Raw genomic sequence first — 19,936 nt, 5'->3', positions numbered from 1 at the left:
GGCCAGAAAGTGTGGGCTTCTCTTCTTCCATCCCTTGCACATTGCACAGTAGACATTACAAAAAGGAATTTTTAAAAACAGTGTTTTGGAGATATGTGAAGTTTGGCTTCAGCTGTACCATTCAGTAAAAATGTGGCTTCTGCCTTTGGAAAGCTAGACTGCCAAACATCTACTTCAGCTTGTTCCTGATGTCTTCCAGCTAGTGTGTGACTAGCACGTTCTGATCACTTGGGCAACCATCACCTCTGAGCTGCAGAGCCAGCAACACAAGCATGCTCACAAGAACATCCTCAGCACACTCACCCTCAAACATACAAACATTCTACACACAATTGACAATAAAGATTTTCCTAAGTCTTTTATAGATTGGAATTCTATTAACTAGTTGAAAAATGAACTTTTAGAAAGGGAGTGTAAAGTGTTGTAATGATTAATAAGGAGTTAATTTACATCTAAAAATAACCAGACACTTTAAAATGATCTAGTTAATATGAAGAGTGTGTAATAGACAGAGATTTCAGGGAGATACCTAAATCTTATGAACTAGTGAACACCTGCAAAACATAAATAAGAACACAAAGGAGGTATTGATTTATATCACAATTTTTTTTTCTTGGTAGAATTACAACTTTAATTTCAAACTAAATTTTCTACAGGGGTTGTTTAAATTCACTCAAGCTAGAAACTGTAATATTCATGGGGTGGGTTAGTATTTTTGGTAGTATACACAGTTAAATAAAAAGCTGCTATGAAGCACTGTGTCAGTGAAACTCATCTGATATTCATGCTGTGTTCACACACGTCCCTGAGGGGTCATCATGGTGCAGTCCTAATTTGCAACACAGAAAGAAAATTGTGATGGAGAGCAGGGACCTGGTGCTTCATACCTCTCCCCCGCCCCGTGATGTCTGAGGAATGAGCAGGGCATTGGTCAAGGCACCACCTTGTAGCTGACAGAGCAAAACAGTTACTGTTTCTAGCGACAGTGGCAAACTGCAACCTAATTATATTTTAAACACAAAATTGCAATAGTTCATTACTTACTATAACACTTCTCAGTTAAAGTTCCTCTAAGCACTTAATTTTCTGTGGGAATGTTAACTTTGGCTTCAGATTTCAGTATGCATTGTTCACCCCACCCAAGCTTGATTCATCGATGGACTAATTAGCTGAAAATATTCACTTGGCTGTGTTTGCAGTTATTGTTCTACAATATATATATATATGATATATATATATATATCATATATATATATATTATCTTATATATATCTTGTAGAGCAAGAATAAGATATATATATATATGATATATATCTTATATATCTTATATATATCTTGTAGAACAATAACTGCAAAGATATATATAAGATATATCTATCTATCTATCTTATATATCTTGTAGAACAATAACTGCAAACACAGCCAAGTGAATATTTTCAGCTAATTAGTCCATCGATATATAATATATATATAATGCTTTTAGCACCCCCCCCTTTTTTGTTCCTGATGAGACATTTTAAACTTCTGGCTTTGTGAGTCTCTAGTATCTTATTCATATTTATTTCCTCAGCATCCACAAATGTGTCTAACCTATGACAAATGCCAGATTTTTTACATAAGGACTACCAACATATCAACACTTCTGTTACGGGTAATTTGTGATGTTTGGCAAGTATACTTTCCATATAATCATTCAGAATTTTTAGGAAAAGTGAGTATGTAGTAGTGACTTCTATAGCTAGTCAATGAAAATCCTCTTTCCATATTGACAAGTACCAACTATCTTAAAAAAACGAATTCCATGATGCCTCTTCTGTGGAGTTATTGGCACCAATAGGAGCTCATTTTCCTATAGGTTCCATTGACATCAATAGAAGCCCACCTCTCTTTGGAGTTTCCATGATCACACTTCCTAATGTAGCTCCTAAGATTGTATTTAAAGATATTAACAAAGGCCTTCTCAAATGTGACATTTAAGGCATTGCCTCTTCTGCCCGTCTGGTCACTAAGCCAGAGTCGTATATGACTGGGTTATGATGCACAAAGCATCATAACCCAGTTTGTTGTCACATTGCCACTTTGGTTTATAATTAAAATCCCAAATGTTCTAACAAAAACCTTTATTCTCTTATGTGAGAATATGGCTTTACTACAAAGGCAATAGGTTTTTATTTTATTTTTCCAAATTGACATTACTTTTTATTTTTTTTTACACAAAGGGAAAATGTTTATTGATGTTTCAATATTAATTTTGCATGTTCTTATATTCTCCTTAAGCCATGTTACATAATATCTAAAAGTTACGTTTCATATTCATTTTTTAATTAAATTTTTATTTTTTTTTAAAAATATGGAATGCTTCATGAATTTGCATGTCATCCTTGCTATCTTCTCTATATCATTCCAATTTCAGGATATGTGATGCGAAGTGAACACAACATTACTTTTTCTAAAGGAAACTGAAAAACAAATGAAAACTCTTAAACTTATTCAGTGCATATTCTTCATGACTTCCCAAACTCTGGTCTCTGAGGGTCCTAGTGCAACATCTGAGTTACTCACACTATCATTCATCCCACAGAAACAGCAGGAACAGGGTTCATGTACTCATCTCTGTAGCCACTGTGTCAGGACAGAGCATGGCCCAACAGAATCTACTCTTTCCGTTTTCTTTTAAAAACATTTTTGTAAATCTATTTTTTTATTTATTACAATTTATTCACTTTGTATCCCAGCTGTAGCCCCCTCTCTCCCTCATCCTCTCTCAATCCCATCCTTCCTCCCTCTTCTTCTTCCATGCCCCTCCCCCAGTCCACTGATAGGGGAGGTCCTCCTCCCCTTCCATCTGACCCTAGCCTATCAGGTCTCATCAGGACTGGCTGGCTGCATTGTCTTCCTCTGTGGCCTGGTAAGACTGTTCTCCCCCGCCCCAGGGGGAGGTGATCAAAGAGCCAGCCACTGAGTTCATGTCAGAGACAGACCGTGTTCCCCTTACTAGGGACCCCTCTTGGACACTGAGCTGCCATGGGCTACATCTGTGCAGATGTTCTAGGTCCTCTCCATGAATGGTCCTTGGTTTGAGTATCAGTCTCAGAAAAAACTCCTGGGCCCAATTTTTTTTTTTTTGTTCTCTTGCTCTTCTTTTGGAGCTCCTGTCCCTTCCAGGTATTTCTATCTCCTCCTTTTAAAATAAGATTCCCTGCACTCTGCCCAAAGTTTGGCTATGAGTCTCAGCATCTGCTTTAATACCCTGCAGGGTAGAGTCTTTCAGAGGCCCTCTGTGGTAGGCTCCTGTCCTGTTCCCTGTTTTCTTCCTCTTCCAATGCCTATCCCACTTGTCTTTCTGAATGAGGATTGGACATCTTACCCAGGGTCCTCCTTCTTGCTTAGCTTCTTTAGGTGTACAGATTTTAGTATGTTTATCCTACATTATATGTCTAATATCCACTTATAAGTGAATCTATACCATGTGTGCCTTTCTGCTTCTGGGATACCTCACTCAGGATGATCTTTCTAGTCCCCACCATTTGCCTGAAAATTTCATGATTTCCTTCTTTTTAATTGCAGAGTAGTATTCCATTGTGAAAATGTGATACATTTCCACAATACTGTTTTTTTCCTTTTTCTATGAGGACAGTTGTTTCTATAGAGAAGATGGGAAAAAAAAAAGACAAGTTGCAGTTTCATTCTTGTTTCTCACACCTGCCAATATAACACATCTTAAGAAGAGAGTTTATTGCCTCTCTCATTTTTTTGTTCCTCTTGCTCTGAACGTGACTAAATATTATCCATTTTTGCTGCAATGGGCTAACCTGTGGCTTTGTATCAGAGTTAACAAGTGATATTCTTAACTGTCATTATGTAGACTGGGCTGGCCTCCCACTCACAGAGATCCACCTGTCTCTGCCTTTTGGTGCTGGAATTAAAAGTGTGCATCCCCACTTCTGGCTCCATAATTTACTTTTATCAAATAGTTTACATACCTATTATCACTCAGATTTAAGACTCGCAGTCTCTGCATCTGCCCAATTTCTTCAGGAAGAAATTCTAGCTTATTGGAACGTAGAGACATAACGGTGACATTCTTACAACTTCCAATCTGCAGGTGGCAAAAAGAAGTGGGATTTACTGTGTTGTGCTGTCTACCATATGGAATTCTTAAACAATAAACAAAAGAATATTTTAGAAAGGAATCACAGAGTATTGTTACTGCCTATTAGTTTCTCTAGTGTACAAAACAGTTTAGGTCATAGATATGTTCTCTCTTTTTTTCTTCCCTTGTAGTCAACACAGTACAATCTTAGTAAGGCTGGCTTTGCGTGGGAGGTGCATGTCTTGTTATCTGTCCCCTGAGCATTGAGGTAGTAGCAGTGAGTCACCACACCCAGCCTAGAGATTCCGTTACCATTTCAGTGTCTCTTAACACATGTTGTGTATTTATTGCCTTATGCATTCATAATCATGCTTTTTGCTGGAGTGTATGCTTTTAGATATGTCAGCAACACATATCACTTATTCTTTCTCATATTAAGAATAAATTTCTTAATAATGTAAATGTTTAAACACTTGGCTGCACTGTTGTTTTCACATATAATATTTTTTTTACATGATTACAAATCTTCCTGTGCTTATGCAGGACAGTACACACATTCAACGATACTCTTTATAGTTCCTCAGCAAACCTGAATTTATGACACATTACATGGTATTTGCCTTTTTTACTAATAATTTTGACTCTTAAATAATGGCATTTTTATTATCATTCTATCATTGTAGAAACTTGTAGTAGAAAGTTTTAAATTGACATACACCTCACATTATTTCTCGACATTAATAAATAAAATGAGTTTAGAGATAAAAAGACTCTCTTCATGTATTTAGAAACTAAACAATATTATAAGAAACATCAAGCCTCAGAGGCATGGTAAAAACCCACTGTTTTATTACAGAAGTAGAAATGCAATTATCTTAACTGCTCTGTATAACTATTTTTAAAAGCAAAATAAACAAATGATTCAAAATTGCATCCTTTAGCATTGATTAATATATTTTACTATTCTTTACTTGCAAAAATCAGTTGCTACATTATATGGAGTTTATCACTCAAAAAGCTATTAACATATATCTACAGTCAGATAGTCAATGACTACATGTCTTCACAGTTCAACTCATAAACTTATCCTGTGATTGCACCTGATAGGATTTCATTTCAAAACAGGGTAATTTTAAGTTAATTGATGCAAATGAGCTTGCTTCTCACTTCTCTGGGCAATTCTGGGAGGAAGTTCTCGTCAACCGCTAAGGTCCTCAGGCTGTGCAGGTAGCCAATGGTGGAAGGAAGGGATTCCAGTTCATTGCAGCTGCAGTCAAATTCTTCTAATAACGATAAGCTGAAAAGTTAAGACACAATTTTAGACATTGTAAAAGGTAACACAATAAAGAAATAGCTTCACAAAAGCCATGTCAAATTCACAAAATATTATTAAGCTGGAATGGCACAATAATATGCAAATCAACCTAGTTAGTAAGTACAGTGGATCAAATACCATCACAAACATGGCTGTATTTGTCATTTATTTGAACTACTCAGGGTGACACAAAAGATAGTTTGTTTATAACTTAGGTGTTATTGGCAGCAGGGGACTTGGAATGTGCACCTGTAATTGGAGGGACAGGAGGTGAGGGAGGCAGAGAGCAAGATAGAAGCACATGCAAACTGTTCCAGATTTTACTAAGTGCCTTAGAGATTAGACCCCTATTAATAGACCCTTTTTGACAACTGTATAAGATATCTACCTTTAGACTCCACTTTGCAGATGAGGAAATTGAGGCTTACAAAGACCAAGGAATGACAGCACAGCTTGCTCACCTGCATCATCCCACCTGTCAGGCCGGACATGGAGGTGTATGCTGCTTGAATGACACAGTATTTGTAAAACACATTAACTGTTACCCAGTTGCTCAGATTTCAGTGCCTTTTGAAATAATGGGCCGTGCGCTGTCCATGAAAGGCATTTGAAATGGAAAAAGAGGCATTGTCTTCAAATGGCACACCTCTTCAGTTTGTCCTAGTTCCTAGCACTGCACACTTAGTCACATCACTTCGTCCTTAGAAAAGAATTGTGGGAATGTATTATCAGATTGTCATGAGGAAACTGGATTTTTCTATCACTTTTTGGCATAGCTTGAGATAAAGAGGGCCTGGCCCAGTGTAAGTGCTGACAATACTGAAATTGACACTGATATTTGGTGTACTGTTAACAGGAAGGAATTCCCCGGGTAGAGGTGGCTATCATTGCAGAAAAATGAACATTAGCTGGACTAAGATTCAGGAATCACCTTTTTCTTTTACACACTACAACTCATTAGCTTCAATGCAGCTGGCTCCTACCACTTAGCCAGCAAGAATATGAAGTACAAAGCTGAAATCAGTGAGATAGATGTATGTCCCAGATCTGTCATTTACTTGATGTGTAAATCTGAGAGTCAGTGACTAACACAAAGACCACCATAGCTCAAAAGGCAAAGCTGCTTCATTTACCACCCAGGCTGGGGAAGAAAATTGTACTCTGAGGATAAAAGTCACAGAAAAGGTTGGCAGGTAGAGTGGGTCACCAATACTAGGGATGGCAGAGTGAATATTCTGAATTCAGTTAGGAAGCCAAGCCAAGTGCAGGGTACAGGGCATAGCTGGCCTCTTTCTGTTCATTGTGACAGTGGCCAGCATCCCTACAAGCCTACGAGCCTTACAAGGACTAAAGGTTTCTGTTGAGAACCTAGGGCCATATTCTTAGAACATAGTCATAGAGTTGTAGGTTTTTTTTTTTTTTGATACTTAAGAAAAAAAAATCATGTTTATTTAGAGGTTGACTTAATTTAAACAATTAAAAAGTTAAACAATTAAAAAAGTTAGTGTAATATCCTCATTTCTTTCATACATGTCTCCTCATTTCTTTCATACGTAGGTTCAGAGGTCAATTTTGAATGGCAGTAAGACACTCACTGCTCTGGGGGTTTCTGTCACAAAGCTTTCACGGTTTAGTAAGCAACAGTAGTCCCTCAACCATACTGTTGTGCCATTAGCTACTAGTTTTTTAACTGCGTGGGTCATCATAGTTTCTTCCACCTAAAAATCGCAGTGTGAATTACTCCAGTGTCAAGATCAATGATCAGGCGTCACTGTTGGTATCCTGCTGTGATGAGCTGTGTACTGCTAGTCACACAGAACACAACTCTTGCAAGGTTGTGCAGCAGTCATCCTTGATAAGGTCAGTACACAGCCTAGGGTGTGAAGTGCTTAAAAAGGAGGCTATGCTTTTTTTTTTTCTTTATTAATTACACTTTATTCACTTTGTATCCCCCTTGTGATTCCCTCTCTCCTCTGTCCCAAACCCTCCCTTCCTCCACCCTCTGCATGCATGTCCCTCCCCAAGTCTACTGCTAGGGGAGGACTTCATTCCTTCCTTCTGATCCTAGTCAATTAGGTCTCATCAGGTGTGGCTGCTTCTTTTTTTTCCTAGGGCTTTTAAGTGAGCCATTAAGTTGCTTGCATGAGATGTTTCGAGTTTCTTTTTGAAGGCACTTAGTGCTATGAACTTTCCTCTTAGCACTGCTTTCATTGTGTCCCATAAGTTAGGGTATGTTGTGCCTTCATTTTCATTGAATTCTAGGAAATCTTTAATTTCTTTCTTTATTTCTTCTCTGACCCAGCTGTCATTTAGAAGCAAGTTGTTCAGTTTCCATGTGTGTGTAGGCCTTTTGCTATTTTTGTCATTGAGGTCCAGTTTTAATCCACGGTGATCAGATAGGATACAAGGGATTATTTCAATCTTCTTGTATCTGTTTAGGCTTGCTTTGTGACCAACTATATGGTCTATTTTGGAGAAGGTTCCATGAGGTGCTGAGAAGGTAAATTCTTTTGTGTTTGAGTGAAAGGTTCTGTAGTTTTCTGTGAGGTCCATTTGATTCATGACCTCTGTCAGAGTTATTGTTTCTTTGTTTAATTTCTGTTTTGTTGACCTGTCCTTTGTTGAGAGTGGGGTGTTGAAGTCTCCCACTATTAATGTGTGGGGGTCTATGTGTGGTTTAAATTTTATTAAAGTTTCTTTTACAAATGTGGGTGCCCTTGCATTTGGGGCATAGATGTTCAGGATTGTGATATCTTCCTGGTGGAATTTTCCCTTGAAGAGTATGAAGTGTCCTTTTCTATTTATTTTGTTTGATTTTGGTTGAAAATCTACTTTGTTAGATATTAGAATGGCTACTCCTGCTTGCTTCTTGGGTCCATTTGCTTGGAAAACCATCTTCCAGCCCTTTACTCTCAGGTAATGTCCATCATTGTGATTTAAGTGTGTTTCTTGTATGCAACAGATTGTTGGGTCTTGTTTACGCATCCATTCTGTTAGTCTGTGTCTTTTTATTGGAAAATCGAGTCCATTGATGTTGAAGGAGAATAATGACTAGTGGCTGTTAGATCCTTTGATATTGATGTCGGCCATGGTAGTGTGTGTGTGTGTGTGTTTGGCTACTTTTGTTTTCCTGTAGTGAAGTTATTTATTTCCTGTGATTTCCTGAAAGTAGTTAGTTTTCTTGGGTTGTATTTTTCCTTCTAGTATCTTCTGTAACTCTGGATTTGTGTGTAGGTAATGATGAAATTTGTTTTTGTCACTGAATATCTTGTTTTCTCCATCTATGAGGACTGAGAGTTTTGCTGGGTATAGTAGCCTAGGCTGACATCTGTGTTTTCTTAGGGTCTGCATGATATCCATCCAGGATCTTCTGGCTTTCATAGTTTCTGTTGAGAAGTCAGGTGTGATTCTGATGGGTTTGCCATTATACATGACTTGGCCTTTTTCCCTTGCAGCTTTCAGTATTTTTTCTTTGTTCTGTATACTTACTGTTTTGATTATTATGTGACAGGAGGAATTTTTTTTTCTGGCCTAATTTATTAGTTGTTTTGTAGGCCTCTTGTATTCTTTTTTTTTTTAACTTTTATTAATTACACTTTATTCATTTTGTATCCCCCCATAAGCCCCTCCTTCCTCCCCTCCCGGTCTCACCCTCCCCTCTCCTTTCTGCATGCATGCCCCTCACCATGTCCACTGATTGGGGAGGTCCTCCTCTCCTTTCTGATCTTAGTCTATCAGTTCTCATCAGAAGTGGCTGCATTGTCAGGGTTCTAGGTTATCTCCATGAATAGTCCTTGGTTGGAATATGAGTCTCTGGGAAGTTCCCTGTGTTCAAATTATCTTGTTCTGTTGCTCTCCTTGTGGAGTTCTTGTCCTCTCCAGCTCTTACTATTTCCCACTTCTTACATAAAATTCCATTGACTCTGCCCATCAGTTGGCCATCAGGCTCAGCATCTGCTTTCACAGTCTGCATGGCAGAGGCTTTCAGAGGCCCTCTGTGGCAGGTTCTGAGGTTGTTTCCTGTTTTCTTCTTCTGGCTTTCAGAGGCCCTCTGTAGCAGGTTCCTAGGTTGTTTCCTGTTTTCTTTTTCTTCTGATGTCCATCCTCTTTGCCTTTCAGGATGGGGATTGAACATTTTAGTTAGGGTCCTCACTTTTGCTTAGTTTGTTTAGATGTACAGATTTTAGTGGGTTTATTCTATGTTGTATGTTTATATGAGTGAGTATATACCATGCGTGTCTTTTTGCTTCTGGGACAACTCACTCAGGATGATCCTTTCCAGGTCCCACCATTTACCTGCAAATTTCATGATTTCCTTATTTTTCATTGCTGAGTAATACTCCATTGTATAGATGTACCACAGTTTCTGCATCCATTCTTCAGTTGAGGGGCATCTGGGTTGTTTCCAGCTTCTAACTATTACAAATAAAGCTGCTACAAACATTGTTGAGCAAATGTCCTTTTTGTGTACTTGAGCCTCTTTTGGGTATATGCCTAGGAGTGATATGGCTGGATCTTGAGGAAGCGCTATTCCTAGTTGTCTGAGAAAGCGCCAGATTGCTTTCCAGAGTGGTTGTACAAGTTTACATTCCCACCAGCAGTGGAGAAGGGTTCCCCTTCCTCCACAACCTCTCCAGCATGTGTTGTCCCTTGAGTTTTTGATCTTGGCCATTCTGATGGGTGTAAGGTGAAATCTCAGGGTTGTTTTGATTTGCATTTCCCTAATGGCTAATGAGGTTGAGCATTTCTTTAAGTGCTTCTCTGCCATTCGATATTCCTCTACAGAGAATTCTCTCTTTAGCTCTGTTCCCCAATTTTTAAGTGGATTATTTGGTTTATTGCTTTTCAGCTTGTTTAGTTCTTTATGTATATTGGATATGAGTCCTCTGTCAGATAAAGGGTTGGTGATGATTCTTTCCCAATCTGTAGGCAGTCGCTTTGTTTTGATGACGGTGTCCTTTGCTTTACAGAAGCTTTTCAATTTCATGATTGATTGTTGCTCTTAGAGCCTGTGCTGTTGGTGTTCTGTTCAGGAAGTTTTCTCCTGTACCAATGAGTTCTAGGGTATTCCCCACTTTTTTTTCTAGCCGATTTAATGTGTCTGGTTTTATGTTGAGGTCTTTGATCCACTTGGACTTCAGTTTTGTGCAGGGTGATAAGTATGGATCTATTTTCATTTTTCTACATGTAGACATCCAGTTGGACCAGCACCATTTATTGAAGATGCTATCTTTTTTCCATTGTATGGTTTTGGCGTCTTTGTCAAAAATCAGGTGTCCGTAAGTGTGTGGGTTTATTTCTGGATTTTCTGTTCGATTCCATTGATTCCACCATTCTGTTTCTATGCCAGTACCATGCAGTTTTTATAACTATTGCTCTATAGTACAGCTTGAGATCAGGGATGGAGATACCTCTAGAAGATCTTTTATTGTTGAGGATTGTTTAGCAATTCTCGGTTTCTTGTTATTCCATACGAAGTTGAGAATTTTTCTTTCCAGGTCTGTAAAGAATTGTGTTGGCAATTTGATGGGAATTGCATTAAATCTGTAGATTGCTTTTGCTAATATGGCCATTTTTACTATGTTAATCCTGCCAAGCCATGAGCATGGGAGATCTTTCCATCTTCTCATATCTTCCTCTAATTCTTTCTTCAGAGACTTGAAATATTTTTCATACAAGTCTTTGACTTGCTTGGTTAGGGTTACATCAAGTTACTTTATGTCATTTGTGGCTATTGTGAATGGTGTTGTTTCTCAGCCCTTTTGTCTTTTGTATACAGGAGTGCTACTGATTTTTTTGAGTTAATTTTGTATCTGGCCACTTTGCTGAAGGTGTTTATCAGCTTTAGGAGTTCCCTGGTAGAGTTTTTGGGGTCACTCATGTATACTATCATATCATCTGCAAATAGTGATAATTTGACTTCTTCCTTTCCCATCTGTATCCACTTGATCTCCTTCAACTGTCTTATTGCTCTAGCAAGGACTTACAGCACTATGTTGAAGAGATATGGAGAGAGTGGGCAGCCTTGTCTTGTCCCTGATTTCAGTGGAATTGCTTTAAGTTTCTCTCCGTTCAGTTTGATGTTGGCTATAGGCTTGCTGTATATCGCCTTTACTATGTTTAGATATGTGCCTTGTATCCCTGATCTCTCCAGTACTTTAAACATGAATGGATGTTGGATTTTGTCAAATGCTTTTTCAGCATCTAGGGAGATTATCATGTGTTTTTTTTTCTTTCAGTTTGTTAATATGGTGGGTCACATTGATGGATTTCCGTATGTTGAACCACCCCTGCATACCTGGGATGAAGCCTACTTGGTCATAGTGGATAATATCTTTGATGTGTTCTTGGATTCGGTTTGCAAGTATTTTGTTAAGTATTTTTGCATCAATGTTCATAAGGGAGATTGGCCTGAAATTCTCTTTCGTTGTTGAGTCTTTGTGAGGTTTAGGTACCAAGGTAATTGTGGCTTCATAGAATGAGTTTGGTAATGTTCCTTCTGTTTCTATTTTGTGGAATAGTTTGAAGAGAATTGGAGTTAGCTCTTCTTTGAAGGTCTGGTAGAATTCTGCGCTGAAGTCATCTGGTCCTGGGCTTTTTTTGGATGGAAGACTTTTGATGACTGCTTCTATTTCTTTGGGGGATATAGGACAATTTAATTGATTTACCTGGTCCTGATTCAGCTTTGGTAAGTCAAATATATCAAGAAAATTGTACATTTCATTTAGATTTTCAAATTTTGTTGAGTATAGACTTTTGAAGTAAGTCCTAATGATTGTTTGGATTTCCTCAGTGTCTGTAGTTATGTCCCCCTTTTCATTTCTGATTTTGTTGATTTGGGTGGTGTCTCTCTGCCTTTTAGTTAGCTTGGCTAAGGGTTTGTCGAACTTTTTGATTTTCTCAAAGAACCAGCTCTTGGTTTCATTGATTCTTTGAATTGTTTTATTTGTTTCTAATTGATTGATTTCAACCCTGAGTTTGATTATTTCCAGCCGTCTACTCCTTTTTGGTGTGTCTGCTTCTTCTTTTTCTAGGGTTTTGAAGTGGGCCATTAAGTTGCTTGAATGAGCTGTCTTGAATTTCTTCTTGAAGGCACTTAGTGCTATGAACTTTCCTCTTAGCACTGCTTTCATTGTGTCCCACAAGTTTGGGTATGTTGTGTCTTCATTTTCATTGAGTTCTAGAAAGGCTTTAATTTCTTTCTTTATTTCTTCCCTGACCCAGCTGTCATTTAGTAACAAGTTGTTCAGTTTCCATGTGTGTGTAGGCTTTTTGCTATTTCTGTTGTTGTTGAAGTCCAGCTTTATTCCATGGTGATCAGACAGGATACAAGGGATCATTTCAGTCTTCTTGTATCTGTTGAGGCTTGCTTTGTGACCAACTATATGGTCTATTTTGGAGAAGGTTCCTTGAGGTGCTGAGAAGAAGGTAAATTCTTTTGTGTTTGGGTGTAAAGTTCTGTAAATGTCTGTGAGGTCCATTTGATTCATGACCTCTGTCAGAGATATTGTTTCTTTGTTTAATTTCTGTTTTGTTGACCTGTCCTTTGTTGAGAGTGGGGTGCTGAAGTCTCCCACTATTAATGTGTGGGGATGTATATGTGGTTTAAATTTTATCAATGTTTCTTTTACAAATGTGGGTGCTCTTGTATTTGGGGTATAGATTTTCAGGATTGTGATGTCTTCATGGTGGAATTTTCCTTGATGAGTATGAAGTATCCTTCCTCATCTCTTTTTATTAATTTTGGTTGAAAGTCTATTTTATCAGATATTAGAATGACTACTCCTGCTTGTTTCTTGGGTCCATTTGCTTGGAAAGTCGTCTTCGAACCTTTTACCCTCAGGTAATGTCCATCTTTGTGTCTTAGGTGTGTTTCTTGTATGCAACAGATTGCTGGGTTTTGTTTACGTATCCATTCTGTTAATCTGTGTCTTTTTACTGGAGAGTTGAGTCCATTGATGTTGGGAGAGATTAATGACCAGTGGCTGTTAGATCCTTTGATTTTGATGTTGGCTGTGTTCATAAGGTTGTGTGCTTGGTTGCTTTTTGTTTTGCTGTAGTAAGGTTAATTATTTCCTGTGTTTTCTTGAGAGAAACTAATTTTCTTGGGTTGTATTTTCCCTTCCAGTGTCTTCTGTAATGCTGGATTTGTGTGTAGGTATTGTTGAAATTTGTTTTGTCATTGAATATCTTGTTTTCCCCGTCTATGAGAACTGAGAGTTTTGCAGGGTATAGTAGCCTGGGTTGACATCTGTGTTCTTTTAGGGTCTGCATGATATCTGTCCAGGCCCTTCTGGGTTTCATAGTTTCTGTTGAAAAGTCAGGTGTGATTCTAATGGGTTTGCCGTTATGTGTTACTTGTCCTTTTTCCCTTGCAGCTTTTAGTATTTTTTCTTTGTTCTGTATACTTACTGTTTTGATTATTATGTGGCGGGAGGATTTTCTTTTCTGGTCAAATTTGTTGGGTGTTATGTAGACCTCATGTATCCTTATTGGCTTTTCCTTTAACTTGGGGAAATTTCCTTCAATGATTTTGTTGAAAATATTTTCTGGGCCTTGGAGAAGGGAGTCTTCTTTTTCCTCTATTCCTATTGTCTTTTCATATTGTCTTGGATTTCTTGGACGGTCTGTGTCAGGAATTTTTTAGATTTATTATTTTCTTTGATAGATACATCGATTTCTTCCATTGTATCTTCTATACCTGAGATTCTTTCTTCCATTTCTTGTATTCTGTTGGTTATGCTTACCTCTGTAGTTCCTGTTTTCTTCCCTAAATTCTTCCTCTCCATTATTTCCTCCATTTGTGTTTTCTTTAATTTTTCTAGTTCTATCTTCAGGTCTTGAGTTGTTTTGTTTACTTCCTTCATCTGTCTGCTTGTATTTTCCTCTTTTTCTTTTAGTTCCTTCAACTCTGTCGCTTTTATTTCTTTCAGTGATTTAATTATTTCTTCTCTGAAGGCCACAAGCTGTTTGGCTGCATCTTCCCGTATTTCTTCACGGATGGCCCTAATCTGCTTGTCTTTATCTTCCTCCTTTTCTTTACGGATAGCCATGATCTGTTTGGTTTTATCTTCCTCTAATTCTTTACGTATTTTATTTGTTTCGTCTTTTATCCTCTTCATCAACATAGATGTAAGGTCATCTTCTTGATTTTCTATTATGCTGCATTGTTCAGGGCTGTTCGCCCCTGGACGGCTGGGTTCTGGAGATGCCATATTGCTCTGTCTTTTGTTGGTTGAGCTTTTACGCTGACTTCTACCCATTGTGCTGATTTAGGTGTTGGCTGTTAGTTTCTGTGCTTCCTGGAGTCCTGAGGTAGGGAGTATCCCCTTGGCCGGAAGATGATTTTTCCTGAAGGAGTCCTTCTCTGCCTTTTGGTTATGGTCACTGTATGGCCAGTGTTTCTCAGGAGTTGCCACCGCTCACCTCAGGTTTATAGCCCTGAGTAGTAGCCGTGGTCTATGTTAGGCAGGGGGGGATCTCCTCTTGCCCATAGAATTTCTCAAGACAGCTGCCCTACCGTTGGGTTTCTTGTTACAAATTTAGTGTGCTGCTGCTCACTAAATTTCCATGTACAGTCCTCTTGAAGAACCTGCTGATTCCCTAGCTGTGGGGTTTTCTCCCAACAGGGAAACTCAGTCTGTTATCCTGGGGCACATAGTTCTGTCTGGAAAAGTGAGAGGAGCACCCAGAAAGTCTCTGGGCCAGAGGCTGAGTGCTCTGATCTGGGCCTAGAGAATGTGCACCTAGGTTGAGTTGGCACCTGGGGGCGCCGCTCTGGTCTGGAGGCTGGGTGCCTCAGTCTGGACCAGAAGCTGTGTGTCTCTGTCTGGGATGTCGGCTGCAGGCACTGCTGTGGTCCGTACACTGTGGGTGCAGCCCTCTTGAAGGACCAGGGATTCCCACAGTTTTGTCAGTCTAGCTATGGGTAACTGGTTGATCCTTGGCACAGTATCTGAGGGCTGCTTTAATGGCTCTCTGGCTTTTGTATGCCTGAGGATGCAGCTGTGTGCCCCAGTGCCCTAGGGGTACTCAATAATGGTGGCTGAGCACAGCGCTCCTGCCTGCAGTAGAATGCTAGAGCCTAGGGTCTGCGTGAATCCACAGAGTCTTTTGGTGCTGGGTGTCCTGAGCATTAGACCTGATGATCCACCCCTCTGGGGGTTTCCTCCTGCCAGGGACACCCAGTCTTTGCTTTGGGGACCACAGTTCTGTCTGGGGTGGCAGCGAGTAGAACCCACAGGCACAGGCGCCCGCCCCTGGCCCAGCCTTTCTGGCCATTGGGAGCCTGGACGTCTGCCTAAACTGGTTGATTTTCCTGAGACCTTTTCGGGGTGGTGGTATCAGCTGAGTGCTCTGAGATCAGACCACCCTTTTCCCTCCCTGTGGGTTTGCACCCAACGGTGAAACTGAGTCTCTGGTGCCCTGGGGCCCACAGTTCTATCTGAGGCGGCGAATCAGGCACGCAGGCGCAGACGCCTGGGTCCCTGGCTCTGGCTCCGGTCTGGCTCCTGGGGCGCCCTTGGAACTGGAGTCTTTTCCAGGGGATGTCTGGGTGACCTAAGGTCGGACCCAATCGTTTTCTGCTCTGTGGGGTTATCTCTCGAGTGGGAAATCCAGTCTGTGGTGTTGTGGGACCACAGTTCAGACTGGGACAGTGACCAGATCACGCTGGCGTGTAGCTCTGGGCTGGCGACCAAGCGTTTGGCGGAACCGGGATCTCTTCTGCGGTTTAGCAGGGTGAGTTAAAAGCTGCTTGATTCCCCCACCGTGGGGTATCCTCTCACCTGAGAAACACAATCACTTGTGTTTTATGCCCGGAGTTCTGCTTGCTGGTCACTGTGCTAATCCTGCTGTGCTGCTGTTCAGAAGGAGAGTCCTCCTGGTGCCATCATCTTGCCCTGCCTCTGCCTCTTGTATTCTTACAGGCCTCCCCTTTAAGTTGGGGAATTTTTCTTTACTGATTTTGTTGAAAATATTTTCTGTGCCTTGTAGGAGAGAATCTTTTTTTCTCTATTCCTATTATTCTTAGGTTTTCTCTTTTTATGTTGTCTTGGATTTCTTGGATGGTTTGTGTCAGGAATTTTTTAGATTTATTATTTTCTTTGACGGATACATCGATTTACTCCATTGTATCTTCCACACCTGAGATTCTTTCTTCCATCTCTTGTAGTCTTTTGGTTATGCTTACCAATGTAGTTCCTGTTTTCTTTCCTAGGTTCTCCCTCTCCGTGATTTCCTCCATTTGTGTTTTCTTTAATTCTTCCAATTCTATCTTCAGATCTTGAAACGTTTTGTTGATTTCCTTCACCTGACTGACTGTATTTTCCTGTTTTTCCTTCAATTCCTTCAGCTGTTTGTTTGAACGTTCCTCTGTTTCTTTTCTTTCTTTCAGTGACAGAAACCGTTTGGCTGCATCTCCCTGTATTTCTTTACAGATGACCATAATCTGTTTTATTATATCTTCCCCTAATTCTTTACACATTTTATTTACTTCCTCCATTAACCTCTTCATTACCATAGATGTAAGGTCATCTTCTGGAATTTCACTTATGTTAGGGTGTCCAGGGCTACTTGCCTCTGGATAACTGGGTTCTGGGGATGTCATGGTGTTTTGCCTTTTGTTGGTTGTGCTTTTTCGCTGGCTTCTATCCATCTCTCTGTCTCAGGTGTTGTCTGTTAATTTCTGGTGCCTGCTGAGTCCTGGCAGGGGGAGAATCCACTTGGTGGGGTTCTGATGTTCTCCTCTGCTTTTTGGGTGTGGTCAACTGAATGGTGGTGCTTCTCAGGAATTGTCACAGTTCACTTCAGGTATATGGACCTATGTGGTAACTGTGGTGTTTAGGAAGGCTCTCCTCTCATCAGGAGAGGTCCTGGTGATGGCTGTTCTGCTGCTGGGTTTCTTGCTCTGAATTTAGTGAGCAGTATCCATTGCTCTTAAGGTGTAATTTTTGGGTGCAGCCCTCTTAAAGAACCAGGGATTCCCACAGTTTGTCAGTCTAGCTAGAGGTAACTGGTTGATCCTTGGTGCAGTATCTGATGGCTGCTGTAATGGCTCTCTGGCTTTTGCAGGTCTGAGGATGCAGCTGTGTGCCGCAGTGCCCTGTCAGTACTCAATAATGGCAGGTGAGCACAGGGCTCCTGCCTGCAGTAGAAGGCTAGAGCCTAGAGTCCGCATGAATCCAGATAGTCTTTTGGTGCTGGGTGTCCTGAGCATTAGACCTGATGATCCTCCCGCTGTGGTGTTTCCTCCTGACAGGGACACCCAGTCTTTGCTTTGGGGATAGGCTTTCTGTCTGTGATGGTGAGTAGAACCTGCAGGCACAGACTTATGTGGCTCTGCCTTTCTGGGGATTGGGTGCCTGGGCGTCTGCCAAAACAGAAACTTTTCCCCAAGACCTTTTCGCGGTGGTGGTATCAGCTGAGTGATCTGAGATCAGACCAGCTGTTCTCTTCCGTGTGCTTTTGTACCTGACATTTCGTGAAACTGAGTCTCTGGTGCCCTGGGGCCCACAGTTCTATCTGGGGCAGCAAATCAGGCGAGCAGGCAGGGCTCTGTGTAGGAGCCTGAGTCCCTGACTCTGACTCTGGCCTGGCTGCTGGGTGCCCGCAGAACCCGAGTCTTTTCCAGGGGATGTCTGGGTGACCTAAGGTCGGTCCCAATCGTTTCCTGCACCATGGGGTTATCTCTCGACTGAAAATTGCAGTCTCTGATGTTGTGGTACCCACATTCAGTCTGGGACAGTGATCAGAGCACGCTGGCGTGTGGCTCTGGGCTGGCGACCAAGCACCTGGCCGAACTGGGATCTCTTCTGTGGTTTAGCCGGGTGAGTTAAAGCTGATTGAATCTCCCACCGTGGGGTATCCTCTCACCTGGGAAACACAGTCACTTGTGGTTTATGGCCGCAAGTTCTGCCTGCTGGTCACTGTGCTGATCCTGCTGTGCTGCTGGTCAGAACAAGAGTTGTCCAGGCATTGTCATCTTGCCCTGCCCCAAGCCGTTACCAGGAGGCTATGCTTTTTATCAGTATTTTGGAGGGCATTCCTTCAACCTCTTTAAAAGTTCATTGTCACAGTTGTGGAAGAAAGTGCCTCTATGATGTTCATATGGTGATAAAATCCATGTCCCTGTCACCAAGTAACTCTTGGTTTCTCCATGACTCTGAACACTTTATTCCTGAGGATTCTATAAAAGCCTGAGGCACTGAGAAGATGTCTCCATGGCTAAAGAGCTTGCTGTTCAGATATGAGGACCTGAATGTGGCTCTGCAGCATCCATATAGAAAAGCTGGGCATAGTGGCTTGAATCCCAGTGGTGGAGATGCAAAGACAGGAGGATCCTGGGGTTTGCTAGGCAGCCATCTCAATCTATTCAGTAAACTTCATAACAAAGAAAGAGTGTGTTGGACAGACAGACGATGGAGTGCCTAAGTCACAATACCTGAGTTGCCTGCTAACAGCATGGCAACTGTTAGCAGGCCTGGAGAAAAACACTGAGATGAATTCTGCCTTGCTAGGTACAAACTCTAAACCACCAACAGGCATATCTGTTGTTTTAGCCATTTCAGTGGGGCTATTCTTCCAAGAAGATGGAAAGAGACATCACCACTATATTCCCAAGGGAAAATAGAATGCTTTTCCTATGAATGATGAGGTCAGGTCCTCAGGTTTGGGCTGCAGTTACTTTACTGACTGAATTATATCTCTAACCCTTAATTACACTTACATGCAAAGTAAGTATATTTTCCTGAACCAAACCAGACCCTACTAAGTAAAACAAAAACCCCCTCAATAAACTAAAACCAAAAAACATGGTAGAAGGTATGTTATTGTTTTGTTTCCTTTCTATTCACTACTGAATTTCAAGTTAGTTTTTAGAAGAGTTAGTTCAATCTGCTGATACTTTCCATATTTCTTTTTTGAAAAAAAAAAATCAAAGGAACATAATAACACCAAAAATCTCTGAAAAAAAATGAGGTATTTTGTTGGAATTCTCAATGACCCCGTAAGGCAGTCATTATCCTTTGTATTAATTGTTCCCATTTGTCTCTGGTAACTCCTTTTCACACTTTAAAGAGAGTTACTGATTTCAGAGAAAAGAAAATTAGGTATTTGATAATCTGGCACCCATTTCACTTGTATAATTTCCCCATTTTTTTATTCTGTATTTTTATTCTAGGTCAAGGCAATTAGTGAAAAGTTGGAACATTAGAGTCCTGAATAGAAAGACACATCCATTACACACCCTTTCTGCTTGACACTCTCAACCTCTTAACCACAGCACAGATCCACAGAGAACTCCAGAGAAACAGTTTACCAAGAGCAAATTAGGTGCCATCATTTGTAGAAGCTTTATACAACGTTGTAGCTGGGATTAAAAGTCTGCCTTAACTGAGATTTTTAATACAAGTTATGAGCTGGAATTACAGAGTAAGTTGATCTATAAAATAAACAGTTATAGACTGTGTGGACTGGAATGTAAAAGCCAGGCTGGCAGCACTTTCATAAAGGCTACCACATGGGGGGAA

At 40.5% G+C, this 19,936-nt stretch overlaps 1 protein-coding gene and 1 pseudogene across 1 annotated transcript in view; both read right to left on the bottom strand.

Annotated features, from left to right (window-relative positions):
- Nucleotides 1-19,936, bottom strand: part of Lrrc7 (leucine rich repeat containing 7) — a 680,756-nt gene that overhangs the window by 86,832 nt on the left and 573,988 nt on the right. Inside the window, exons 13-14 of the mRNA XM_055614269.1 lie at nt 5,261-5,390; nt 3,984-4,099 (exon numbers count right to left, since the gene is read on the bottom strand). Coding sequence (XP_055470244.1) covers nt 3,984-4,099; nt 5,261-5,390 — 246 coding nt within the window. The remainder of the gene's footprint in view (nt 1-3,983; nt 4,100-5,260; nt 5,391-19,936) is intronic.
- Nucleotides 2,345-2,436, bottom strand: LOC129682195 (U6 spliceosomal RNA; annotated as a pseudogene).

This window comes from Psammomys obesus, unplaced genomic scaffold, assembly GCF_907164565.1.
Source record: "Psammomys obesus unplaced genomic scaffold, mPsaObe1.curated_primary_1811, whole genome shotgun sequence".
In the NCBI taxonomy this organism is placed as follows: domain Eukaryota; kingdom Metazoa; phylum Chordata; class Mammalia; order Rodentia; family Muridae; genus Psammomys; species Psammomys obesus.
Note: the sequence above shows the minus strand (reverse complement) of the source record. Positions and strands in the feature narration are given on the sequence as shown.